This window comes from Cyanistes caeruleus, unplaced genomic scaffold, assembly GCF_971803275.1.
Source record: "Cyanistes caeruleus unplaced genomic scaffold, bCyaCae1.hap1.1 HAP1_SCAFFOLD_106, whole genome shotgun sequence".
In the NCBI taxonomy this organism is placed as follows: Eukaryota; Metazoa; Chordata; class Aves; order Passeriformes; family Paridae; genus Cyanistes; species Cyanistes caeruleus.
Window position 1 is genome coordinate 407,990 of NW_028255907.1, and position 27,487 is coordinate 435,476.

At 45.0% G+C, this 27,487-nt stretch overlaps 2 protein-coding genes across 2 annotated transcripts in view; both read right to left on the reverse strand.

The window, feature by feature from the left end:
• Nucleotides 1-27,487, reverse strand: part of LOC147646239 (serine/threonine-protein kinase PAK 3-like) — a 578,286-nt gene that overhangs the window by 116,443 nt on the left and 434,356 nt on the right. The window lies entirely within an intron of this gene.
• LOC147646243 (serine/threonine-protein kinase PAK 3-like) lies at nt 13,879-26,517 on the reverse strand. Its single transcript, XM_086873732.1, has 14 exons — nt 26,282-26,517; nt 24,583-24,620; nt 24,009-24,140; nt 22,527-22,871; nt 21,991-22,080; nt 21,417-21,591; nt 19,879-19,942; nt 19,134-19,182; nt 18,643-18,755; nt 17,934-18,051; nt 17,411-17,510; nt 16,750-16,946; nt 15,262-15,399; nt 13,879-14,145 (listed from the first exon to the last, which is right to left on the reverse strand). The coding sequence occupies exons 1-14, from the start codon at nt 26,355-26,357 to the stop codon at nt 14,026-14,028; spliced, it is 1,755 nt and encodes a 584-aa protein (XP_086729858.1). The 5' UTR covers nt 26,358-26,517; the 3' UTR covers nt 13,879-14,025.

The window sequence follows — 27,487 nt, forward strand, 5'->3', positions numbered from 1 at the left end:
TTCCAGTGGGGTCACTATCTTCTTTCAGGGCATGTAACCCATCCTGTAGCTGCTGCAGTTGCCCATGGATGGAAACTGAATGATTAGTAAGATTCAAGCAGCACATGCCTTCAAACTCCCCACAACCATGTCCTTGTGCTAAGAGCAAAAAGTCAATTGCAGCTCGATTTTATAATACTGCATGACGTACACTACTCACATCTGCTGAAAGTTCACTTAACATTGTGGATATTAAATTCAATTTTTTATTAGTCTAACAAGCGAGACTTTTTAGAGTTGCTAAGCTTTAATTCATTCAGGCTTCACTTTGACTGATGTTTTTTATTTTATCAGCTACATTCTACAATTGATGTAAGCTTGGATGGAAACAAAGTAAGTTTCCCAAAATAACAGGGTTTTCTATGTGGATTAGCAGGAATCTAATTCCATGCTCTATCTCCACAGATTAGGAATATGGAACTAGGTAATCACTTTGGTAATTGTTCTGTGAGATTGCACCACTAATAAAGGCTTTACTCTGTGTAGTAACGAGATCAGCTATAGGGTTGTCTGCAGCCCAGTGCTGCATTACTTTGTTAGAATGGCTTCTGTTGGGGGTTCAAACATTATCCATCCACCTGAGGTATGGGTGCAACCTAACAAATCTAATTCTTCTGGGGGGCCCTATGGTAACATTAAGAACTTTGATAATTTTTGCTTGCCTGCAGGCTTCAAGTTGTCTTAATGTGAAGCCAACAGTGCAATTGCACTCTTGCAACATTGCCAATCCATTCAGTCGAGTCTCATTACTAACTAAACCTTTAAATGCTTGAGGATCCCATTCAGGGACTCCTATGGGACAGGTGTGAAAAGGATCTCCAGGTGTGGCTAGGCTCAGACACATTGACCTTTGGCCAGTTCAATGTGCCAGAGTGACCCATATGTTCTGTCACTTTTGGATGTTAGTTAGCAGACAGTTGGTCGGGACTATACACAACACAATTACCATAAGCAGTTTGTTCCATGTAAATGACACCATACTTGCAAACTCACAGCTAAACTTTAACGTTAAATGAACTTTCAAAAATGCTTACACTAGCTTTTGAAGGGGGAAATGCTTATACTTTATACTAATATAACAATTACTATACAGGCTAAACTCATTATCTTAAACTATTATCTAACTACTTTTAACACAGGTGCTCTGGTATATATGTAGTCTAAGTGTGGAAGCAATTTGCTGAAAGGGTAAACACACAACTACAGTTTGCTTTATATACAGTTAGATGGAGTCTCTACACTTTTCTTAGATCTTCTACAGAATTTCTCTAACACGATTCAATCTTGGAACGTTCACTGCTCCCATGATGTCAGCTGGCAGCTGATCGGTGACTGAGGGCTTTGATGTTCAGGTTGTTCTTCACATCCTTCTAAATCTTAAAACAAAGGATAACTGAAAAATTGGTAGAGACACAACATCATAATAACAACATAAAATTTCTGTTGGCAACTGTCTGTGTAGTGTTCAGACACAACTGTGTCCTGACAGCTCCACTTCTGATCCATGTCTGTAGTACCAAGGCTGTGTGGTGACTTCTCTGTTCACTGGATCTCGTGTGTTCAGAGGCACAGTCTGGTCAGATGGACAGGTGACCTTTTTGAACCTGCCAACAAAACACAGACACTTCTTCCTTTGAAGTTAATGAATTACACTAATCAAATGCTTTTAGGGCATCAATTTCCCCATTTTTTTTTTTTTTAAATAAAAACGAGATGTACTTCTGTTATACACATCAATATTAACACAAAACCATATACACAATGAATAAGAACCTATAACAGTTAAAAATCAATCAAATTATAAACATTATTAATAACATATGTAAATGTCATGGGGTAGCTTTACCTTTAAGACAGCTTGGAGGGAGAGGAAGTTGAAGCTGCTGGTGGCTGATGGGAGTTTTTCCCTCCTGACCAATTATCGGTCATTTTCAAGAATTGACAGCAGATCTGACCATTAAAAAGTGAATTCAACTTGTAAACACCCCCTTAAGAAGTACAGACAGAATTCTCTTGCTCTCTTTGGTTTCCGGCTTCGGACAAGGTAGCAGGCTCTGTCTCGGCCTCCTCCCCCCCTCTCCAGGCCTACAAGGCCGCGGGGTGGAGGGGGGGGGGAGGGAGAAGAGAAGCAGCGCTGGCCAGCCGAGCTTGTTTTTCAGTTTTTGCTGCTGGACTGAAACTTAACACCATGAACTCTTGCAGTTTTCCTAAAGCTTTTAATTCTTTTACTACCTGGATAAACATACAGATTACTCCTTTTCTCAGAAAGACAGAGAGAGAGACAATCAACATAGAGGAGACATCATAGAACCACCAAAAACAGTGAAGAAAAGAGTTAAGTTTAAATAAGAAAGAGAGAATAAGGAGATGCTTTACAGCTGAAATATCTTTCTGTTAAAGCTATGGAGATGGACAATAATAGTATAAAAAGACTCTTTTAATTCATGATAAGAGTATTAGGAGGAATGAGATATTCAAAGTGTAACTTTTGAGCAGAAGAGAGACAGAGAGAGTGCTTGTGATACTGTGAGTTGCTGGAATTGAGTTGAGTGAAGATTTTGAAGCTTTGGGGGCAAAGAGAAAACTGTTTTCCAGGAAGGCTCACAGAGACAAATGAAGAAGACTTCTGCCTTTGAATAACTTATCCTTAAAAATAAGATTCCTAAACTCTGTGACCCATACACACCTTGGAGATGTGAAATGGGAGGAGAAAATCTAATGACAGATTTCTGGGCAGCTGGCATTAGAGAAATAGAAAACTATGATGAAAAATAGTTTTTCTCGTGAGAAACTCCGTAAGCTAACAGAAAGAGACTTCTGTTTCTCTACAAAGACTGATGAAAGACTGTAGCAAGAATTAAGACTGTTTTTAACCACCAGAATCCTAAAGTTATTTGTCTCTATGTTGTCATGTGTACAGAGAAATAGTTAAGATGTAGAAGATAAAGAGGTTTTCTGAAAGTTTATTCTGGTATTTTCATTCTTGTAGTTTGTTAATAAACTGTCTTTATTCCTCTTAAGTCTTAAGCCTGTTTTGCTCTTGTTTTAATCCATATCTCACAACAAGAAATAAGTAGTTTTTTTGTTACTGGTTTAAAACCACGACATTTAATTGGTGCATTGGCCGGGAAACGAAAATTAGCAAATCTAAATTAGTACATTAATAGTGTTACTGTGAGATAAAGGATTAAGTAAGAGCAAAGCATGATTGTCTTAAGTTTATGTAGCAGTGATAGTAAAATCTAGGGGTGGAAAGTAGTAAATATTTGTTTCTTCTTTTCTGTCAATTTATTAGTTTTTAAGTTGTATATTGAATATAATTGATAATTTTTGAGTAGGTGTTTACAAGTTGAAGGGGTGGAATGTCATGGGGTAGCTTTACCTTTAAGACAGCTTGGAGGGAGAGGAAGTTGAAGCTGCTGGTGGCTGATGGGAGTTTTTCCCTCCTGACCAATTATCGGTCATTTTCAAGAATTGACAGCAGATCTGACCATTAAAAAGTGAATTCAACTTGTAAACACCCCCTTAAGAAGTACAGACAGAATTCTCTTGCTCTCTTTGGTTTCCGGCTTCGGACAAGGTAGCAGGCTCTGTCTCGGCCTCCTCCCCCCCTCTCCAGGCCTACAAGGCCGCGGGGTGGAGGGGGGGGGAGGGAGAAGAGAAGCAGCGCTGGCCAGCCGAGCTTGTTTTTCAGTTTTTGCTGCTGGACTGAAACTTAACACCATGAACTCTTGCAGTTTTCCTAAAGCTTTTAATTCTTTTACTACCTGGATAAACATACAGATTACTCCTTTTCTCAGAAAGACAGAGAGAGAGACAATCAACATAGAGGAGACATCATAGAACCACCAAAAACAGTGAAGAAAAGAGTTAAGTTTAAATAAGAAAGAGAGAATAAGGAGATGCTTTACAGCTGAAATATCTTTCTGTTAAAGCTATGGAGATGGACAATAATAGTATAAAAAGACTCTTTTAATTCATGATAAGAGTATTAGGAGGAATGAGATATTCAAAGTGTAACTTTTGAGCAGAAGAGAGACAGAGAGAGTGCTTGTGATACTGTGAGTTGCTGGAATTGAGTTGAGTGAAGATTTTGAAGCTTTGGGGGCAAAGAGAAAACTGTTTTCCAGGAAGGCTCACAGAGACAAATGAAGAAGACTTCTGCCTTTGAATAACTTATCCTTAAAAATAAGATTCCTAAACTCTGTGACCCATACACACCTTGGAGATGTGAAATGGGAGGAGAAAATCTAATGACAGATTTCTGGGCAGCTGGCATTAGAGAAATAGAAAACTATGATGAAAAATAGTTTTTCTCGTGAGAAACTCCGTAAGCTAACAGAAAGAGACTTCTGTTTCTCTACAAAGACTGATGAAAGACTGTAGCAAGAATTAAGACTGTTTTTAACCACCAGAATCCTAAAGTTATTTGTCTCTATGTTGTCATGTGTACAGAGAAATAGTTAAGATGTAGAAGATAAAGAGGTTTTCTGAAAGTTTATTCTGGTATTTTCATTCTTGTAGTTTGTTAATAAACTGTCTTTATTCCTCTTAAGTCTTAAGCCTGTTTTGCTCTTGTTTTAATCCATATCTCACAACAAGAAATAAGTAGTTTTTTTGTTACTGGTTTAAAACCACGACATTTAATTGGTGCATTGGCCGGGAAACGAAAATTAGCAAATCTAAATTAGTACATTAATAGTGTTACTGTGAGATAAAGGATTAAGTAAGAGCAAAGCATGATTGTCTTAAGTTTATGTAGCAGTGATAGTAAAATCTAGGGGTGGAAAGTAGTAAATATTTGTTTCTTCTTTTCTGTCAATTTATTAGTTTTTAAGTTGTATATTGAATATAATTGATAATTTTTGAGTAGGTGTTTACAAGTTGAAGGGGTGGAATGTCATGGGGTAGCTTTACCTTTAAGACAGCTTGGAGGGAGAGGAAGTTGAAGCTGCTGGTGGCTGATGGGAGTTTTTCCCTCCTGACCAATTATCGGTCATTTTCAAGAATTGACAGCAGATCTGACCATTAAAAAGTGAATTCAACTTGTAAACACCCCCTTAAGAAGTACAGACAGAATTCTCTTGCTCTCTTTGGTTTCCGGCTTCGGACAAGGTAGCAGGCTCTGTCTCGGCCTCCTCCCCCCCTCTCCAGGCCTACAAGGCCGCGGGGTGGAGGGGGGGGGAGGGAGAAGAGAAGCAGCGCTGGCCAGCCGAGCTTGTTTTTCAGTTTTTGCTGCTGGACTGAAACTTAACACCATGAACTCTTGCAGTTTTCCTAAAGCTTTTAATTCTTTTACTACCTGGATAAACATACAGATTACTCCTTTTCTCAGAAAGACAGAGAGAGAGACAATCAACATAGAGGAGACATCATAGAACCACCAAAAACAGTGAAGAAAAGAGTTAAGTTTAAATAAGAAAGAGAGAATAAGGAGATGCTTTACAGCTGAAATATCTTTCTGTTAAAGCTATGGAGATGGACAATAATAGTATAAAAAGACTCTTTTAATTCATGATAAGAGTATTAGGAGGAATGAGATATTCAAAGTGTAACTTTTGAGCAGAAGAGAGACAGAGAGAGTGCTTGTGATACTGTGAGTTGCTGGAATTGAGTTGAGTGAAGATTTTGAAGCTTTGGGGGCAAAGAGAAAACTGTTTTCCAGGAAGGCTCACAGAGACAAATGAAGAAGACTTCTGCCTTTGAATAACTTATCCTTAAAAATAAGATTCCTAAACTCTGTGACCCATACACACCTTGGAGATGTGAAATGGGAGGAGAAAATCTAATGACAGATTTCTGGGCAGCTGGCATTAGAGAAATAGAAAACTATGATGAAAAATAGTTTTTCTCGTGAGAAACTCCGTAAGCTAACAGAAAGAGACTTCTGTTTCTCTACAAAGACTGATGAAAGACTGTAGCAAGAATTAAGACTGTTTTTAACCACCAGAATCCTAAAGTTATTTGTCTCTATGTTGTCATGTGTACAGAGAAATAGTTAAGATGTAGAAGATAAAGAGGTTTTCTGAAAGTTTATTCTGGTATTTTCATTCTTGTAGTTTGTTAATAAACTGTCTTTATTCCTCTTAAGTCTTAAGCCTGTTTTGCTCTTGTTTTAATCCATATCTCACAACAAGAAATAAGTAGTTTTTTTGTTACTGGTTTAAAACCACGACAATAAAACTACTATTAATTACTAAAACACTGCACCAGCATCCCATACTTTGCAAACAAATAGAAACAAAAAATCATCAGTGAAGGATTGGACAACCACCTCCAGAAATGATTCTCCAAGCCCACTTCAAAATTGATCCAGCTGTCATATTAATAGGGTCAAATTGCTGAGTCAAAAAGTGACTCAAATACTGATTTGGTACAGAAAACATCTGGATCTGCTGGCAAACAGATCTGTCCAGGTAAAGTCAAGGCTTGGCCAGGGCCTGGCTTTAAACTGGAAAGATGCCTCTTAACTCATTTCTAAAACAAGGTTCTCAATAGCAGCAGCTAGGAGATGCTTACAGCACAGCAAACTGTTAAAATGCATTTGTACAAAGCAAATGATCAGAAGCTTTAGGTACCAGACCAATTAAACCATGCAGCAGTTGGTTTAATCTGAAGCATCTCCCATGGCAGCTGATCCTCAGCAATGGTAAATCTTCTTAAAATTCTGGAAACACTGAAAAATAAGAAAGCTATAACAAACAAAAACTGCAGAGATTGCAACAACCAATAGAACTCCTGATGAAGTCAAGGGTGTCACAGACTGCATTCCCTTCTATCCACAAGCAGGTGTTCATCAGCGTTCTGTCACAGCTGTTTCAGTTGTGGCTATCTTCATCTCTCTAGGAAAATAACTATACTTTGCAGTTTAGACAAGTGTCTCCAATAAAACATAAATAATTTAAATTAAACAATATTTAAACCTAACAATAATTATTTATGACAAAAGGAAGTAACAAACTTAACCTTAAAGGAATATCTAAGTTATAAAACTTAACTTAAAAACATTCAAGCCTAAATATAATAAAACTTGACTTTTCTTAATTCTATTAACACTTAATCTATATTAAATAAAAACATACCTTAATCTTATTCTGTTACTACAAAAAGGCAACTAAAAGTTTGATATATACCTTTTAAACACAATATAACAGTAACATGGATTCACTATAAAGATTATAAAAATGTAACAAGTACATCACAATTCTATGTCATCTAGCTTTGAGAATAACTCACAATAACTGCAAATAGTACTAAAAATACACATTCATAACAGGAATTTGCCTAGTATATGTTCAAATTGGTTAGGATTTTAAAGTGCAGTATTTCTAGAGAAAAACCACAACAACACAGGATTTGGCCAAGTTGCCATTCAGCTTCTGTAGCACTTTTCAGAAACATAAAGACCAATTCTTAAACTAAAATCTAAAATCCAAATTGGTATATATGCAGTTATATGTGTTTTATATAACAAAAGGACTCACATTGAAATTACCTTATTAAAATTGTGGAAAAAACAAGCAAATGGGTAATATATACTTTAACTTAACTTTGTCTTGTACAGTAAAGTTCTCTTTACTAATTAATTTTTTTAAACCATAAATATCTTTTGTAGATAACATCAATTGGAAGGTTTTCTTAGTAGCTGTAAATTATACCATATTTTAACCTTAGGTTTTAAGGCTAATTATTGCAAGGTAACTTCTGTTAATATTCACCTTAAACACCTTTTTTCTTGAAAATGGGCCTTTTTAAACTTTCAAAGAATCACAATAATTTCTCCAGGAAAACTCCAAAAAACTGCAACTGCATAAATTCATTATTACTTAAAACACAAAATTTACTCTAAAAGGGTATATAAAAACATTTAAAAAACCCATGAATCATGACTTTTTAACAAACTGGGTACTATCCCAGTGCTTTTTCTTAGAGGGGGGGTGGGTGGACTGCCCGCCCTGCTGCTGCTCTCTGCTGCTGTTATCTTTCTTCACATTCTCCACATACTCTCGCAGAAAAAAACCCCAAAAACCTCACAAAGTTAAGTTTAACACATACAGTTGTTTCTCTCAATCTCTCTTGTTCACTGATAGAGGAAAAAAGGGGCACAATTTTTACAAAAGCAGGCAATGCAAAGACACAAAAGTCTCTTAGGACCAGGTGGCAACAACGGTGACCATTGCAGCTTATCAACTTCTAATTACAGTGATGAAGTTTGAATTAGATACCATATAGTTTGTGATTTTTTGGCTATTTTGTCTCTTTTTGAAGCTGTCTGAGCCACCTGTTTCTGCTCAGCTGTTTCTGTAATTGTTCAGTGTGGCCTTGGAACTTTTTCTGCACTGCTTCTGTCCCAGGGGTGCCCCCGCTCTCTGCGCACACCTCAGTGCTCCCCCATGTCCCCCTGGTTCGGGTGGAAACCAATCTAAATTTGGATTCTTTTCCTCCAGGGTAGCAAAGTTGGAACTTAAATAAGATTGTAGTGTTAAGAGTGACTCCAAAAGTGAAGAAAATAGTTCAGGATATATCACATCCTGCCGTAACTGAACAGATTCTGTTGTTTCAGTGTTTGCTCTGGAATTTCTTTCTCATTATTTCCTTCTCTCTGACTCTCCCTCCCTCTTTCCATGGGCAGCATAGATAGGAGTGTTTGCCCAGCAGTGGGAGGCAAAGGCGAGAGCATACCCATAAGCAAGAAATCCAGGGAGCTCCTTGCGCAAATCAAAACCCTTAAGCTGTGGCTTTTCTAAAAAGCAGGTGAATAAATCATGTGCTGCTTGCCTTTCCATCTTACCGTCAGCACTGTTGCAGCCCTACAAGGTTTGGCAGCACGTTACGGCCAGGACTCTCCTCTGAGGTCGCACCGTTGCTTTTTGCCGTCCTTGCTGCGGAGGACCCGTCCCCTGTCGCCGACTCCCGTGGCCTTCGCTTTTTAATGTCCCAAAGGTCCCAAAGGTCCCAAGGGTCCCATTTGTTCGGGCGCCATTTGATGAGTTCGGCGGGAGACAAGCAGCACTCAATATGAATGATCAGCAAGTCTCCTTTATTGGCAACTCCAAACTCCCTATATAACATCAATAATTAGGCTCCTACATAGTGCAAAAGCAAGCTCATTATTGGGTATTTCGTTTAAGGACAACTCCACCTAGTTCCACCTTCTTGTGGTCATTCATCTGTGCTGAATCCACATTCTTCTGATCACAGTGTCCTGTTCTCAGTTCACAGTTATCACTAAGGTCTTTCTGACATTGCAACATCTCATACCAACTACACTCTACTGTTGTTTAATTCTTTCTCAGCTAATTGCTGCATGGGAACACGACCTATGTTAGCTAGCCACTCTTCCACACTGCTGAGCTTCGGGAGCCTCCCGGGAAGCACCAGCCCTCCCCAGCCCACCCTTGGTAGCACTTTTTCTATTCTCTCTGCTGACGATTTTATCCCCAAAACTGCCGTGGGAACGTTGTATCCAAGCTCATCCTCCAGTGCTGCACTTTCCTCCTGTGAATTCCCTGTGCAGGGAATGTGTCTGTGCTTTTCCCTGCTCTGTTCACTGACAAACAAACCTGAGCCCGTGGGACTGTCAGAGCTCCTTCATGCCATGAAATCAGGTTGTGTTTCTCATGGCATGTTCTGGAGGAGCTTTTCTTGGTGTGCCTTGTGCTGCTGGAAATGACACAAGAGCCAGGAGGGAACAGAAGCTGCTGCTGCCCGTTGGCTCAGGGCCAGGGAACCAAGTTGTGCTCCCGGGCAGTTGGGCCCTGCTGGAAGCAGAGCCGCGTTTCCCTTGAGCAGCTCAAGCTTGTGACAGCTCCAAACAGGAAACCTCAGCAGAAAACTCTTCCTCCAAACTCAGCTGCTTTCCCTCCTGCAGCTGTTTGGGAAAGAGCCTCAAAGCACAGACTCTGCTGGGAGCCATTGGTGCATTTCCTCCCTCCCAGCAGCAGCAGCTCCTGAGCCCTTCACGGGCTCCTGGCCCTTCCCAAACCCTTCAGCTCCCTTGGAACTCTCAGCAGTCACTAACATAGGTATTTCTTTCATATTTAAATTGCATTTAAACTTCTCTTTTTCTCTCCTCTCTATCTTTTTAATCTCCTCTTTATCTCCTTTAATCCCGTCAGCCCCAGTAGGATGGGGATGGAGTCTTGGGGTGGGTGTGGGATGAACTGAGGATCCAGCAGAGAAGGGCAAGGCAGAGGGGAGAGGACTCAGCCAACCCTTCTCCTGCTCTCTCCTCCCCCAGGCTCCAGCTAAAGCAAGTCAGACTGGAAAGGATCCCACAAATGCTGTGTTCTCCTCCCTCTGAGCTTGGCTGGGGATCCTCAGCTTAAGCCTGGTGCAGTGGCTGAGATTCTCTAATTTGATTTTTTGGCTAATGCACTAAATAATGTGGTGGGTTTAGCGCTGGCTGAAATCTCCAGGGCACTTACTCATTTCTCACTGTGAGATATGGATTAGGAGAAGGGAAAACCAGGCTTAAAAGTTAGAAGGAATAAAGAAACTTTATTAACAGGACTACAAGAATGAGAAACCAGAATAAAACTTACAGAATGCCTTTCCTCTCCTGAATAACTTTTGTTGTTTTTTTTTTTAACTGACAGCATAGAGATAGAACTTCGGATGTTAAAACAGTATTCATTACACAAGTTTTTTATTAGTTTTTGTAGGGAGAGGAGTTTTTTCTTATTGTATCATGAAGACTTTTTTACAAGAAACAGGTTTTGTGTGTTTTTTTATTTTTACAAATAGCAGGCATCTGGGAAAAAAATTTTCTATTGTGACATTTTTCTCATTTTTACAGCCCTCATAGAGGTGTGTCTATGGGTTATGAATTCATGGGGTGTTATTTTAAGGATGAGTTGTTTGAAGGCAGATGTTTTCTTCATTTGTTTTTCTGATCATCTCTGGAAACAGAAGTTTTCTACTTCTCTCCCTGGGTGCAATGGGCATGTTATTGTTTTTATTTATTTTCTGTTCAAGCTTTTAATGGGATTACAGTTATTTTAACATTTGTTTCATTAATGGATGCTTTTGTTTAGATTTATAGTTTTAATACTTTATTTTATACTTTTTTCATGAATTAAATGAGATATTTTAGTCTATCAATGATTATCCCTATGGCCTTACTAAATGATTATTTTAGTTTCAATTTCCATTTTTTCATTTCTTTTCTATCTGAGGTTTGGCCTTTTTTTTTACTGACTTTGATGTTTTTATGTTGTTTTTTTGTGTGTTATTATTTTGTCCTTTTCTGTCCCTGGAGAGATGAACAAGGTTTGTAGGTCTCATCCGTGTATTGAAAGGGTTAATATCTTGCCCAGCCTCATAATCTTCCTAGTGTTCCAAATAAATAGGTACTGTGAGGGATACATATCACAGGTGAGCACCCACTGCACAATCTGCTTTGGATTAAATCCCATCTCCGTCTTCATCAGCTCACAGTCACTGTGACACTATTCCTGCATGGAAGAAACAGGCTGGGATGCCCCTTTCTGCTTTTGATCCTTTTATTGGCAAATGAAATATTCTATTTGAAAACATTCAAACCTTAGAGTTTCTTTGTATTTTCACCTGAAAATGCTGCCAGCCGAGGTTCCCAAGTGTGTGGTACGTGTTTGTGTGCACAGAGCAAAGGTGTCAGCCTGTGTGCGTGGCCCGGGTGTCTGTCAATGTCCATTGAAGCAGACGGCTGGAAGGGGGCTCTGCCCGCCCTGCGCTGCTCCGGGGCTGGGGCTGGGCTGGCAGAGGCTGCAGAGCGCCCTGAGAGGCACAGCCTCAGCCCCGGCCGCCATCTTGTGCACGGTGGCACAGCCTCAGCCCCGGCCGCCATCTTGTGCACGGTGGCACAGCCTCAGCCCCGGCCGCCATCTTATGCACGGTGGCACAGCCTCAGCCCCGGCCACCATCTTGTGCACGGTGGCACAGCCTCAGCCCCGGCCGCCATCTTGTGCACGGTGGCACAGCCTCAACCCCGGCCGCCATCTTGTGCATGGTGGCAGCTCTGAGGGCTGTGCGAGGGACGCTCTTCCCCAGCGCTGTTTCACGTCCTTTCCTTTCCCGGGATGGCATTTGGAAATATTTCTTTGGCCCTATCAATACACAACTCACTGTCTTACTCACTTCATGCTTAGAAGGTTCTAAGAAGAAAATGAAAAGCATAGTGTGATTACGATGAGCAAAACGTAATCAAGAAAACAGTACTCCATAGTGTAGGGCCTACAGAGCAGGGATTTGTTTATTCAATGCCAGGAGTGAGGAGGAAAGCTCCACCACAAACTCACTTGTCCATTCTTTGCACAGGACAAGCTTTTAAACTTTTTTAACTTGATGGGCACATTCTATTTTCCTAAGCTTCATATTTTCTAATTCCGTGATTATGGAAGCCCTTGCAGCAGGGCTCTGCACGAGATACTTGTCAGCCTCCTGGTGGTTGTTTTGGATGAAGGCTCAGGAGCTACCTGAATTCAAAAGCCCTGTTTGTTACACTTCAACACTTCCCTTTTCTGGGAATTCAGCACAAACTTATAGTCAGTAAGTTCTGCAAGTTCTCTTGCTGCGTGAGGCCACATTGTGTCTTTCATTCAGCAATTCATGAAGAAAACACAAATTGCCTACTGAGACCCTTCTGCTCCCTCCCAAATCACTACTCAAGAAGAAGCCTCAGGCACATGCCCATAGTCCCTCTCTGCCAGCAGCTCCGAGCTGCATTGCACAGTGCTTGCTGTGCCCCAGAGAGCACCAAGCAGGCTGGCCTGGTGCCCCTGAATATTTCTGCAAAGTCCTCTGCATTTCACACCTTTGCTGTGGCTCAGTGCAGAGCTCCAGGATTGCAGGCGCTTGGTCCCAGAGCTGTGTGAGGCAGTGGCTCGTGCAGATGTGCCCTGACTTGCTGTCAGTGCCTCACGCTGGCCTCGGTTCCCCTGGCAGAAATGCCGTGCCTGAAGGACACTGCCCTGTGCTGGAGCCTGCGGAGCAGCCCGGCTCCCTCCCGCTGTGCCCAGAGTGCTGCACACACTGCTGACCATTGCCAGGAGTTCCAGGGCAGGCGGCAGAAGAGCAGCAATGGTCAGGCAGGGCAGCAGCCCTGGGCTGCTCTTTGCTTTTCCCTCCTCCTGTGCAGACTCCAGACAGCCCATGGCACCAGTGTGTGCTGTGCCCAGCACGGCGCCGCTTCCCCTCAGGAGCAGCCAGCTGCCAGCTTGGCTCTGAGAGCGGAGGGTTTGCCTGGTGCCAGCAAGAGGCAGCCAGGGCCAGGCTGCTGCCTCTTGCAGCTCCAAGGGCCTCCTTCCAGCCTGCCTCTGCCGAGGCTCAGGCTTCTCTGGGCTCTGTCAGGGCTCTGCTGGGGCTCCAGCCTGGCCAAGGCCGGGCCCGCTCTCACCTCACAGTCGCTGACAGCTCTGCACCACAGGAGACCTTGCACAGCACCCTCACTGCTCTTTCTGCTTTCTCTCTTCAGCCAGACTCTCCTCCAGCCAAAGAGATTTCTCTTAGGGATACAAATCCAAGTGGCAGGAGCCCAAATAGTCTCGAGTCACATCTGCACAGCCTGCATCTGCACAGGATGTTTGTGTTGCACTGCTCCTCCTTTGGTTTTTCCTGCAAATGCCATTGCTGTTTCTGCCTCAAATAGAAATGCCAGAGCTGGGCAAAACTTGGCCAGTTGGCCATATTCCAAAGGCAGTGTGGTCTGGAGAGGATGAATGAAGAGGAGCCTTCCCCCCTTACAAACTGTACCAAAGAAGCCATCAATGTCACTTTCCACCTCTAAGAAAAAACTGACAATTCAGGAGGAAATGTTGAGCTTTGTCACAGGGTCAGAAGGAGAGAAATGTTCCAAAGGAGTTGAGATTTTAGAAATTTTATTTAAAATCCTACTCTACAATCCTACACTACAAACCTACACTACCATCCTGCACTACAATCCTACTCTATAATCCTATTCTACAATCCTACTCTGCAGTCCTACTCTGTAATCCTACTCTAAGTTTTTCATGGAGAAGACAGTTTATAAATTGATTGTTGCATTCCTGCCTCCTCCTTCCACTTCTTCACGGCAACGATGAGAGGTGCCAAGCTGGACCCAGGCATGGCCGATGTTATAAATTGATGCTGCAGAAAGGAAAATAAAACAACAAGAAAGCATGATTTTCCAAGCTAAGAGCTTCAAAGGCAGGGGAATACTTTTGAAATGGAAAGGGGATTGAGTCAGAGTAGGTCAGGGGCATGGGGCAAGAGTGGCACAGGTTGCCCCAAGAGCTGGTAGGTGGCCCACCCCTGGAAATATCTGAGGTGTGAGTATCCTGATCTCTTGAAAGATGTCCCTGCTCATTGCAGGACACAGACTAGATGACCTTTCCATGTCCCTGTGAGTTAGTTTGAGATGAATTGACATTTAGGGAAAGAAGTAAGAAACCCCGCACGGAAGTGATTTCTTTGAGAGAAGCTGCTGGGAGCTTCCTCTGTGCCTGAGACAGGCCAATGGCTGGCTAGTTCTGAGAACTGACAACATTTTGCACCATTTAGAAATGAGATGCGCCTCTGTGATGATGCACATTTTGAAAACCACCAGCCCAGGCACTGGCCCTCTTTGCTTCCGGAGCCCGAAGGTAACGGAGCTCTGGTGAGGCCGGCCCTGCTCGCCCACGGCCTGTGCTCCTGGGGGAGGCCGGGCCAGAGCCCAGCGGCTCCCGGGCGGGGGATGGAGGCTGCGGGACCCCGGCCCCAGGCTGGGCCAGGCCACGGCTGCTGACATCTTGCCCACACTAAACCCTCTCCCCGGCGTGCAGCGACGGCTCCAGGCCGAGCCTCCCCTCCCAGCGGCTCCCGGGCAGAGAGAGGGGCCCAGCACAGCCTGAAATCCAACACCGTGACTGCCATGACCTGGGTGAGATTGAACCCTTTCACTGCACAGGTGAGACCTTTCTTATTCTTGTGGGCCTGCTAATAAAATTTGTTATTCCTTTGAAGTTTGAAGCCTGTTTTGCCCTTCTCCTAATCCATAGCTCCCAGCAAGAAATGAGTAAGTGCCCTGGTGATTTTAGCCAGCGCTAAAACCCAGCACTCCCTGCCAGCCCAGCCCAGTCTAGGATTCCTCCCCACTGTCAGCTGAACAGCACCAAGGTTGGAAGTGAGGAGGATGGGGGCTCATCTGATGCCTTGGATTTCAGTGGAGGAGGAGCCCATCCCTGGGACACTGTTTCACCTGCAGCCCTTTTGGCATTTTACCTGCAGCAGCTCCTTGGCAGACCAGCGCTGCGCCTCGCCTTTCTGCAGGCAGCAGCTCAGGAAGTCACGCAGCAAAGGCGAGAATTGCTCGGGCTGCCGCAGCTGTGGGCTCCCTTCTGTGGCTATGTGGAATTTAGCCTGGAGAAAAAGGAAACACAAGGCTCCACCTGCTTCTTTCCCATCTGGAACTGCTCTCCCAGAGCCCATTGTTCCAGCTCCACTCTGCAGTGGCAGTTTTTGCCCTGGCAGAGAGGCAGACATGACTTTCCTGTAGCATTTGGATGACGACTTTCCTGTATCATGAAAAAACCCAAGCCCCAAAGCCACAGCTTTGCTAACATCCAGCAGATCTTGCCTTGGCAGCTGATTTCATTGCCTGATCTAGTTAGTGGCAACTACATCAGCAAATACATGTTTCCTTCTCGGAGGATTCCCAGCAGCTTGGCAGCCTTTTTGGAAGAGGGATTTTGCTATTCTAACTAACTGTACTATTTCCAAGGATTCTTACATGAAAAGAATCTCTGCAGTGCTTGTTGGTCCCTTAAGCACAGCTGCCATAAAACAAAACTCATCCAGCTTATTGTCTTGTTCTTGAAAATGATGGTAATTGGAAGAAAAGAAAGGAAATGCAGCAGGTGTTCCTCAGGGAAGGAAACAAACCTTTGGAATCTCATTTTCAACACAGACACATTAAGATGCCTCCACAAATGTATTGGGTTGAAAATGCCTGTTTGGGCACACAGGAGCCACCTGCAGCTCTGTCTCTCAGCACTCTGAAAATTTCCGGTTCCCTTATGTGGCAAAAGGAAAATATTCATGGTGAAATCAGAAGTGTCACCCCTGTGGTAAGCCTGTGCTCGTTGGATTCTCAAGTCAGTGCATTAACGCTGTGCCCATCCCAGAAAGTGCCAGGAAACAAACAGGAGGTTTTGGCAGGCTCTCCCCGTCACCAGGCTCCAGCTTGGTGATATGGAGAAAGTGGCTTGGGTTATGAAAGAAGGTGGTCACTGAGTGTCTCAACAGCACTGCATAAGAAGCAGAAGAGACTCTGGCTTTACAGCCTCATCTCTGGGTTTCAGACAAGTTTCCCTGTGAGAAGAATGGGGCTGCACTTCTTCTCTCAAAAGCACTGTTTTAGAAACTTGGTTTGGTTTGAGTTTCTTTGCTTCATTTCTGGAAAGATAACAGCAGCTCTGAGATGCTTGTTTCCTATTCTTGGGACCATCTACACAGCCAAAAGAGCTGGAACGACTTGTAAGGCAAAGCAAAATGCTGCCTGAGAATGGAGATGGTTTGGGCGAGGTAAGGCTTGAGTTCCCCCAGTGCTGCAACCAAAGCTCCAGCAGATGCTGATGTGCTGCAGGGACATTTGTAGAAGGGGCCTTGGTGGAAGTACTTCAAGCAGATGGCCATGGGATTTTGTGCAGTGAGCAGAGAACCTGGGACAGGTGAGAAAGACAGCGGGATCAGAGAGTATTTGCTCCTTACCGATTGAGCAGTGAAACTGTCATAAGGAGTTTTTTGTTCGGCCATTTCAATTGCCACAATTCCAAAAGACCACACGTCCACTTTGGGGCCATATGGTTGACGCTTCACCACTTCAGGTGCCATCCACCAAGGAGTCCCGGTCACCGAGCACCGCTGATTTTGCTCAGGGGTGAGCTGAGCAGAAAGGCCAAAATCAGCTGAGGAGAAAGCAAAATACTCTTTTAATTTTAATACTCTCAATTAGGAAGCCAAGGCAAAGAATTCCCCGGTAGAAGTTTGAGAATGTGCAGTTGAATTTCCTGGACAACACTCCCTGCTCTCTTTCCTTAGGGCTTTAGCCAAGGAAATATGAATTGGCTACTTCAAACATCCCCCCATTTCTTACACTTCCTCCAGCAGTGCCTTTTGTTCCCCTGAAGGTTTAGATTGCAGCTCCCTCCCTCTGGAAGGAACACACACAGACACACACAGAGCAATAGCACTCTGGGCTGCTCGTGGCTCCTTGTCATAGCTGTGTGCACCCTGCAACTGTGCCTTCAGCCCACAGCAGGGGGGACCCCTGCACTGCCAGCAGCAGCATTTTTGGGGAGCTGGCAGTCACTGAAAGCAGCCCCACACCCCCCATTCCTGGAAGGCTGAAGCTGAGCAAGAATACACTGACCCAGCTTGACAGAGCCGTCGGTTCTGAGAAGGATGTTGTTGCTCTTGACATCTCGATGGATCACGTGGTTGGAGTGAAGAAAATCCAGTCCTTGCAGGCACTGAGAGAGAAAAGAGAACCAGGGGGGCAAAAAGTAGTGCTGTGAGTTCATCGCACAAGAAAGGAAACAGCTGTGGAAGGTTCCCTTTGCAGGGGAATGGGGAGGAATGGCAGAACACAGCGCCATTGAGAGCAAGAGCCTGCTGCTCCCCCAGTAGCAGAGCAGCACCTTTCTCAGTGGAGAACTGCAAATGCCAATGCAAGAGACAGAGCTAGAATACAAGAGCAGGGGATAAGAGGACAGGAAGTGAGTCCAGTGAGTGTAGGGGCACTGGCAGACAGTTCCCTTGAGATGCTCTTGCTTGCCCATAGCCGAGCAGCAGCACAGAAACCAAGCTTGGCCCATGAAATCACTCCCATTCTGAGCCCCTGTTTCCCAGACAATGCAGCTCAAGGCCTTGGAAGCACAGATGGGATCCCTGACCTCCCGACTGACAGCTGCAATCTCTCCTTCAGACATTTGAATCTCGTCAATGAGATCTCTCAGAGTGCCTCCGTCCATGTACTCCATCACCAGCCAGAGTTCCTCATGCACAAGGTAGCTGAAAAAAGGAAACAAGGCCATGCAGGTGAACATGCACGGCTAGGTTGGTTTTTTGCTTGAGTCTTGTTTCTGGGTCCCTTGGAGACAAGGGCAGAAGAAAAGGCATAGACATTGCCTCTAGGCTGTGCAGTGTTTGCAGTCTGTGCTGTCTCAAGGAGAAAGGCAGTTTAGGAAGAGCCCAGATAAAAAACCTGTCACGCATGGCATTTCTGGAAATAAGCACCTAGTCTTCCCGGCATGCACAGCAATGGAAAAGAGGGGCAACAATGCAAGGGCAATCCTCTCTTGGATGGTTCATCAGCATTTAAGAAACTTGAAAAACTCAAGCCCAAAGAACTGTGGAGGCAATGAACTTAGAAGGTATTGAATTCTTAAGATAGGGCTGATGCAGGTTTTGAACAATTTTCAGTCTGCATTTGCCAGGGTGGATTCATGCAGACAAAATGCAGTCTCTTCCCATCCATTGGAGATAAGTAGAGAAATAATCATTAACAACTCTATTTCCTGCCACTGACCAAAGTGGGGTTTTAAGCTCTTATGCTTGTAGTATGTAAAGAAACATTCAAGGGATAGGACCGTGACCACTCACCTGGCTAAGTAATTCACGATCCTGGGACTCCTATTACTCTCCATGATCCTGATTTCATTCATGGTTAGTATCTTCCTACTCACTCCTTGCACATTTATTTTCTTTATGGCCACCTCAAATGACATTGAAAAGGAGTAATTTGAGAAAATTGATAGCATGAGACCACAACACACATGGAGCAAGTGATTTTGGAATGGCACAGCCAAGCTGTGCCAAAGTGCCTTGTGATTAGACCTCATCACCAGAGTAATTAGGGAGTGACATTCCAACAGCCCATTTCTCTGTGCCCTTGGGGGCCAGTTACAGGACATGTGGCCACTGGCGATTTGCCTTGTCCACAAAGCCTGTTCCAAGTGCAATTTGCAGGCTGGCTCCAGTCTGTGCTTCTTGTGCCTTTTCAGCACAGCTCTCCTCAAAGCTCCAGCCACAGCTGTCAGCAGTGGGGAAAGGCCTGGAGAGCAGCAGAGGCTGCAGGGGCTGTTGACATTTACCTCTCCTCCTGTTGCAATGTCAAGTGCTCTGGAAACCTCTCCAAAACCCCTAGAAACAAAACAGCAGCAAAGAAAGGAGAAGCCATTTAGATCTTGCACTGAAAGCCAGTCCAGACAGGAGAGCTCTGCTGTAAATGCCTAAAAGCTGCAGGTTGCAGGAGGGGTGTGCCAGAAGGCAGATGATGCATTTTCCCCTCAAGTGCCTGGGCACTGGGCCTGTTCCTGAAGCCTTGGGCTTTACTGCCTCAGCTCCAAAAGGCAGCTTATTCCTTCATCTCGGATATCAGCTTCTAAACTGTGCAATTCTAATCCTGAGCACGGAGTATTTCCTTTAGCAAACTCTTGGAGAGAAATGTTCCTGAGAACTGTTATCTGACAGCTCTCCTTGGGGGTAGGTTGTGCTTTCAGGCAAGCAAGATTCTTCTCCTTTCATTAGTGTGGGCAGATGATTTGGAGACATCCAAAAATGTGAAGGAAATGAATCCTGAGCTGTCCCACACTTGAGAGACAAGCAGATTTACCAGGTTCTGTTCCTTGCTGCAGGCAAGACCTTGGCAGCATGGAGATGTCTTTGACAATGCCTTCTGAGCACACTTGACAAATTCTGGCCAGTACTGAGAGATGGGGCAGACTAAGCCCGCTGTCTAAACATGTGGACAACTTGTCTGACTTCCCACTTGATGGATATTCCACCAGTGAAACCCCTGGCCCATGGCTGTGTAGAAGTGACTGTGGTTGGACTCACCCGCTGCCAAGACTTTCCAGTTCAATGTATTTTGTGATGGGATTTTCCTTGTTCACCATCCTCCCTGAGGGAAACAAAATGCAAGATGCTGACTTTCAGGCAGAGATCCCAACTTGCAGGAGATGCCAAAGGCAGCCCCGCTGTCTGGGGCTCTGAACCCTCTGTGGTCAGCTGGGCAGCAAGCACAGCAGCAACAAGACAGGCAGTTGTGCAGTACAAATGGGCAGCAGAGAGACTGATTTTGTCCAGTCCTTGGAAGGAAATGAAGCGCAGAGAGCACAGCAGGGCACAGCACAAGGCTGGCAAAGGCCAAGCGTGAGCACTGACAAGCAATGGCAAGAAGACACAGCCAGCCTGAGCCCCTGACAAGCTGTGGCCCCCGTTCAGGACACACCAGCATTGCCTTGGAGATCAGACACAGCCAGGTGCAGATCAAGGCCCTTTTGTGTCCCAGCAGGTGAAGGTAGACACCAAATCAGCTGGGATCTTTTCTCAGCCCCACCAGGTCTTTTCTGAGAGCACAGCACTGGCAGCTGTCATGGGCAAGAAGCAGATTAATTGGGTTGTGCTGCAGAATCACAAAGGGCTTGATGTGTTTTCCCAGAGACTGATCTGAGCAGGGCTTGGGCCAATAGGTAGGATTCTAAGAGTCATGGGAATGGCTGGGAATCAGGGATGAAAAAGTGCCATGGATCTGAGGAATACACAGCACAGGGGCTGCAGGCTCGCTCCTGAGAAATGCCTGCAGTGCTGTTTTATCTGATCACACCATGTGGATGTGTCTCTTGGACACATCTTTAGAAAAATAAAACTAGGATATTAATTACAGATTGTTATACAAGTATCTGTTTCTTCATTGTGGGCCCAATGAAAACATCTCTTGCTCTCTGTTTCTGCTGTCACCTGATGTTCTTTCAAAGGAGTCCTCACTGACAAAAATACAGCATTCTCATAAAAACCTTGTAGATGTAGTAGAGGCAATAAAAACAGTCCTAAAAATGACACCAGTAAGACACATGGGGCAGAACAGCTCTTTCAGGATGGAGAAAAAAAAAACTACCAAAAAACCACCAAAACCAAAACAAAAATCTATAAAAAACACCACACAGAAAACAGAACCACAACAAAAAGACAAAATCCCAAATCAGTTTCTGTGAAGTCTTTTGGTGCTGACAACAGGTGGGAAGTCGGGAGTCTAAGGAGAATTTAGGAATTAAATACTCTGTTCAGTTTGGCCACTAGCACACAGAACTTGCATAGATCATTTGCTAGGCCACAGCCTCCTGCTGATCCAAGAACAATTCCTGCTTCTGCCTTTAGTGGCAAGGGAATGCCAGGCAAAGCCGAGCCAGTCCAAGCTGCCCTCAGAGGCAGCAGGAGCAGCCAGAGCGCTCTCTCGCTGCCTCAGAGCACAGCAGTTCCTGTGGGGAGTCCTAAATGTCTCTGGGACACCAAAGTGAGGAGGATCATTTGCTACAGCTCTGCTGGCACGTGCACACAATACACTGTCCCTCAGACAAGAAATACACCAGACGTACTCAGTTGCTCCACGAAGTCTCCCAGGCTCTCCTGGAGCTGAGCAGCAGATGTGTCACTGCTGGAAATGGACAAACTGCCCCGGCTCCACTGCTCAGCTTGGGCAACAAAGGCTCCTTTAGATGCTGCTGCTGCTGCTGCTGCTGCAGCAGATTGAATGGAAGAGCCTGTGTAGATCTGCGAGAAGAAAGGAGTTTGTGTCAGAAAGCTGGCTGGCAGAGATTACCCCGAGTTCCCTTTTCAAATGCAAGCCCTTAGGAAGTTGCTGTTAGCCACATGCAAAGCTCATCAACTGGATTTTTTGGATGCCCACTTCTGGAACCAAATGGTCAAAACCCAAGGTTGGTTTTAATCAAGTTGATGGCCAGTTTCATATTCCATTTTCCTGGATTTTCTGAAGGATGACTGCAACAACGACCATTCCACTTCCTCCCAAGGATCCCTTTCCCCCTCCAAGGGCTGCAGACACATTTGCAGCTCCTTGTTCTAATGTTGGAGCTCCTCCCCCTCAGTCCTCTTTTCCTGCACCATCTTCAGAAGGTGCTCAGCCTGCAGCACTTGTGCTTGGGACAGTACCTGTGCCTCCCGCCGACCTTGGGGCTCTTCATCAGCAGGCATTTGCTGGAAGCCTTCGCAGGCTGCCAGGTGAGATATCAACACGTCCACCTCAAGTCAAAGAGAACAAAGCAGTCAGAGACCACAGCTTGTCCCTGTGTGCCAAGGCTCATTGACTGTGAGCAAAGGGAAAGAGCAGGACAGCAGCAGATTCACCAAGGGATACAGACAGCTTGCAGCTTGTATTCCAAATCTGTCTGGGGGACTGTGTTCACTTGCAAAAAGCCCTGAAGAAACAAGGAGAGCAGGAGCAGGCCAGCAGGAATCCCTTGAGATGAGTGCTGGCAAAAGGGGCAAATGACTGGTGCCACTGTCCAGGGCAGCAGCTGAGATTGAGCACAGCAGGAAATGTCCTTCCAAGCAGCTGGGATAGACACTACAGCAGGATGGCACTGAGAGGCATCAGCCCAGCCCCCTGCTGCTCTGCAGAGGAAAGGCAAGAAGGGCAGAAAGCACCAGACTGCAGTGACTGCTGTGCCTATCGCTCTTTCACTCACTCGATTTTCTAGAGCCTCTTGCTGCTGAGCGAGGAGATCTAATTTCTCTTGGATGATTCTCCTTTCTTCCTCCAGCCTGTTCTCTCTTGCCCTGATCCTAGCCTCAGCTTCCTGCAGCTCTGCCAGAAGCTCCTCCTCGGAGGCCTGTGAAGAACGACAGAGAGGAATTTCCATGAGTGGAGTGTCTGCCTCACTTTCACTCACCTGGTTTCGTTGATTTCCTCTCTGCCAGTGGAGATTCATCTCCTCCTCGATGTTTCTCCTTTCTTCCTCAGGCCTCCTCTTCACTGCCATGATGGCCATCGGAGCTTCGGGCAGCTCTGCCTGGGGCTCTGCCTCGATGTTCTGTACACACAAATGGAGAGCAAGTGCCTGGGAGCTGCCCTTTTCAGGCCTGCCCTGCCACTCCTGCCCTTCTGACATCCACACTCTTGTTAGAAATCCTGCTCAGTCAGGAGACAAGGATGTGTGCAATTGGATCCTCTGCTGCAGGTCAGAGAGCCTCTATGGCCACCTCAGGATATGGAAGAGGACCAAGGTGTTTCTCCTCCCTCTTTTGTCAGCTGAGAATTCTGAGTGGCAGTGACAGAGATCCTCAAAAGGCCCCACCAACAAATTAATTGACACACCCCTAGGGATGCCAATGAAGGAAGCCATGGGTCATGTAATGAATGTATGACCAAAGTCACCAAAAACCACCTAAACCATGGAATTGTCTCACCTCACTAGGACAGGCAGAAATTTATAGGTTAAACAGGGAGTGTCAGGACAGAAGAGGCAGGAGGAGGAAAACAGCTCTGAGGAGAAAAAACAACCATCTCTAAAGGGGTTCTTAGCAACAAAAGACAGCACTCAAGGACTTGCAGCTTTGCCCCCACACTAGGCTCCAATGCAGTTTCCAAAGCTGCAGACTTCACCACAAAACGTATCAACAGAAACTGGCCACTTGTGGATTTTGCCTCAGAAGAAGGGTTCAGAACTACACAGTTTGTTTCTTTGGCCACACAGGACAAGAATGGCCGGCCACAGCTTCATGGACAACACAATCATCTCATTGCAGCTTATCAAAAGCCAAAAGACAGGTGGCCTAAAAGACTCTGCAGAAGTGAAGAATTACTCCAGAAAACTGCAGAACACTTCTCCAGGTCATGCAGAGGTTTCCAAAAAGGGACAGCAAACAAAGCAAGCCCTGTGAGCCCCAGCAATGCCGTGTGAGCCCTTGGCCATGGCTTGGCAGAAGCCAAGAGACAGAGCTTCCCTGAGCCAAGCAGCCAGCTGCTCACCCGCAGGCAGCAGCGCTTTGGGGCCTCAGCACGACGGCTCAAAGCCCAATTTCCAGCTGCCATGGGATGGGGGAATGGCTGGGTGCTGGCAGGACTCCAGCACTCAGCATCCTCAGCCAGCAACAGCAAGTGCTGGCTGCTCAGAAACTTGCAGCTCTGCCTTGCACTAAAGACAGCAGCACCCAGCACTGGCACTTACTGTCTGGGCATGGTCAGGCTGGGCTGTGACCACAGCTGGAGGCTCGTGCTCCTTTTGCTCATTTTGCTCCTCTTTGGCCTCTTCTCCAGGAGCAGAGGGAGCCACAGCAGAGTCTGCTCTTGCTTCTGGGCTCTGTGGACAGATGGTAGAGTTAGGGACAGGCAGCTCCTATCATTTAGAACCTTATTTCTATTCAGCTCTATTTCTACAACCAGCTCTACCAAGCACAAATCATCAGCTTTGATAGCAATGGGATTCTAAGTCTCTCCAAGTAAATTAAAATGGGTTAATTCAGCCAGGCTGCAAATAGCTCTGAATTAGAGAGTTCACCCTGGCTACTATCAGCAAGCAACGTTCTCTCTGCAAATCTGAGCTTTGAGTTCTTTTAAAGCTCTGCAATGGAAAATTAGGAAATAGCCAACAATGCCTTTGCTATTGCTGTTGTAAACATGGAAATGGATCTTCTTTCAGCCCACCCAGCTGGCCCTCTGCACTCTACTGCCACAGGCCAAGCTCACAGTTCCCTGCACAATTCTGAAACACCAGGAACATCAAATGTTCCTTTCTGACTCACCTCAGGATCGGCACCTCTGAACACACGGCTCAGATGACCTGCAGTGGGCAAGGAAAATGAACCAAATTCTTTGAGAAAACTGGAGAGAACCGTGGCCTATTTAGAGCAGCATCTGAGAAGATCTCCCAGTCTGCATTTTCAAAGGTGTCCTGCTTGACTGGTGTGGTTTAAAGCAGCAACTAAAAAATCACTAGGAAACTTACTTATTTCTGGCTGTGAGATATGGATTAGAACAAGAGCAAAACAGGCTTAAAACTTAAATGGAATAAAGAAAGTTTATTGACAAAAACTACAAGAATAAGAAACCAGAATAAAACTTCCAGAACAACCCTTTTCTCCCCCACTACCCAACCATTCTCTTGTTCACATGACAACATAGAGACAAAAAACTTTGGAACTTTGGTGTTTACAACAGTCCCAATTCCTGCTGGAGTCTTTTCATCAGTCTTTGTAGAGAAACAAAAGTCTTCTTCTGCTATCTATGGAGTTTTTCACATGAAAACTATCTTTCTTCATAGCTTTCTATTTCTCTGATGCCAGCTGCCCAGAAATCTGCCATCAGTTGTCTCCTCCCATTTCCCATCACTCTGAGGTGTGTTATGGGTCATGAGTCCAGGGATGTCATTTTTATGAATGAGTTATTCAAAGGCAAAAGTTCTCTTTATCTGTTTTTCTGAGCCCCCCTGGAAACAGAAGTTTTCTTTTTTGCTTCTTAAAAGACACAAATCTTCAACTATTACTTCTCCCCCTCTGTTCCAGCATCTCACAGTGTCACAACTACTTCATCATTTGCTCAAAATCCACACTTGGAAACTCTCCATTCCTCCCAATATACTCTGTCATGAATTAAAGGAGATTTTTTCAGAACACTACTGTCCATCTCCATAGCTTTAACAGAAAAATATTTCAGCTTATTAAAGCATCTCCTTCTTTCTCTTCCCCCTCTCCATTTAATTTGTTTCTTCACTCTCTTTGATGGGTTGATGGTTGATCACTCCCTCTCCCTCTCTCTGGAAAAAAAGGATTAATCTGCAAGTCTCATGCAGGTAGTAAAAGAGTTAAAATCTTGCTAAAGCTGCAGATGTTGATGGTGTCAGGTTTCAGTTCAGTGGCAGAAACTGCAAACCAAGTCAGGCTGGCCGGCTCCGTTTCTCCCCCCACCCCGCCCTCTGCAGCCTTGTCCGGCCTAGAGCGGGGGAGGAGGCCGAGACAGAGCCCTGTGACCTCGTCAGAAGCCAGAAACCAAAGAGAGCAAGAAATTCCCGGCCTCACATCTTCAGGTGGTGTTCACAGGTTGATCTCACTTCTCAATAGTTAAAACCGCTGCCAATTCTCACCCATGGCCAGGAATTAGTCAGGAGAAAAAACTCCCATCAGCCTCCAGCAGTTTCAACTTCCCGAGCTCTCAGAGCTATCTTAAAAGTAAAGTCACCCCAAGAGATTGAGCCAGCAAAGTGAGGAAATGACAGACTCTGCTGCCACAGGCTCTCCCGTGGAGGGAACAGAAGCCCTGCAAATGCTGCCCGCAGCCCCCTGGCTACAGACACCCCATGTTTTGCTGAAGGTGTTGACAGGAGCTTTACCAAACCAGGGGCATCCTCATGGTCTTTGTGTTTCAATAGCAACCCGGTCACTAAGAAAGAGCAGGGAGACCTACAAAAGCCAGCTCAGGTTCCAGCCAGGGAAAACCTCTACTTACGTGCCAGGTTGGTCAGATAATAGCCGGAATATCCAATGACATAAATGGTGCAAACGGCAACAGCGAGCTGCTCCATCACTGTAGCACTGCTGTGCCAGTTTGCACACTCTGCTCCACAACAAAAACAAACAAGGCTCCTGTCAGTGTGCAGCTGCCCACTGACAAACGCCTCAAGCAGGAGGATGCTCCTGCACTGAGCAAGCCCAAGAGCTGCTCTGACCCTGAGGCCTTCCGTGCACCAAGGCAACCTTGGGATGTCACCACGACAAGGTGGCATCCATGCCCTGACATCACAAAGCCAATGCTCTGCGCTGCTCTGGGAATTGATGCAGAGCAACCCAACCTTCCCTACAGCAAACACAAAATTGCCTGGGAGCTTCTCCTCTGTCACAAAGGGTCACAAATCCTTTGGTGGGCTGTGGGAAATGACAGAAACTTCCACAGATACTGAAGGGTTTAATTTACAGCCTTGGAAGGAGCTTGGTTTCATGCAATGCTAAAGGTTCACAGACGTTGAGTCGAGAAATCATAAGCTTATGTTCCTATAGCTGCAAGTAAGAATATGCCATAAGTAAATAAGAAACTGCATTGAGTGAGATGGTGGAGAGATTTCAACTGTAATTGTGTGATTTTATAGAGTAAGCTATGAATCTAAATATTATCCTAAGAAGCACATGTGTGTAGGTGAGCTAGCAGTGTATTGGGTGAAAAGCAGACACAGTGCAGCAGAACTTGGCAAAGGTGAAAGGTGATTAAGTAATAATAAACTCCATGTCAGCTGTCCATTGGGCCAAAATGTGATATATTGCTGTGTAACAAAGAAACTCGTGACTACCTTTGAGCTATGGCCCACTTGTTACCCCTCCAAAATCTCATGCCTTCAGACTGAGACCTTTTCTCATGCATTCCAGCAATAAATCGACTTAACAGCACCAGTGGTCCCACCGCTCATTATTTACAGCCTGACAATGGGCCAAACCCTGTTGTTCAAGAGATCCAAGAGTAACTCCAAGACTGCTCTGTGGAGAGAGAAAACAAAGAGAACTTGTCCTAAGAGAACAAAGGTTGCTCCTCAGTCAAGGCAGGATGGATGGAACAGAGTTTCTAAAATGTAACAAGTAGCAGAAGCAGAGTAGTTTGCAGAAGAAATTGTTATACAAGCACTTGTCCTAGGGAAATAAAACTGATGTTGCTAATATGGAATTG

Excerpts from the sequence above, each read along its gene's own strand:
- LOC147646243 (XM_086873732.1), bottom strand. The coding sequence starts at position 26,357 with ATGGAGCAGCTCGCTGTTGCCGTTTGCACCATTTATGTCATTGGATAT. Across the intron at positions 22,872-24,008 it reads AGCCTGACCATGCCCAGACA|AACATCGAGGCAGAGCCCCA; the intron begins GTAAGTGCCAGT and ends TTGTGTGTACAG. Across the intron at positions 19,943-21,416 it reads AGACTTCGTGGAGCAACTGA|GGAGGATGGTGAACAAGGAA; the intron begins GTACGTCTGGTG and ends TGTTTCCCTCAG.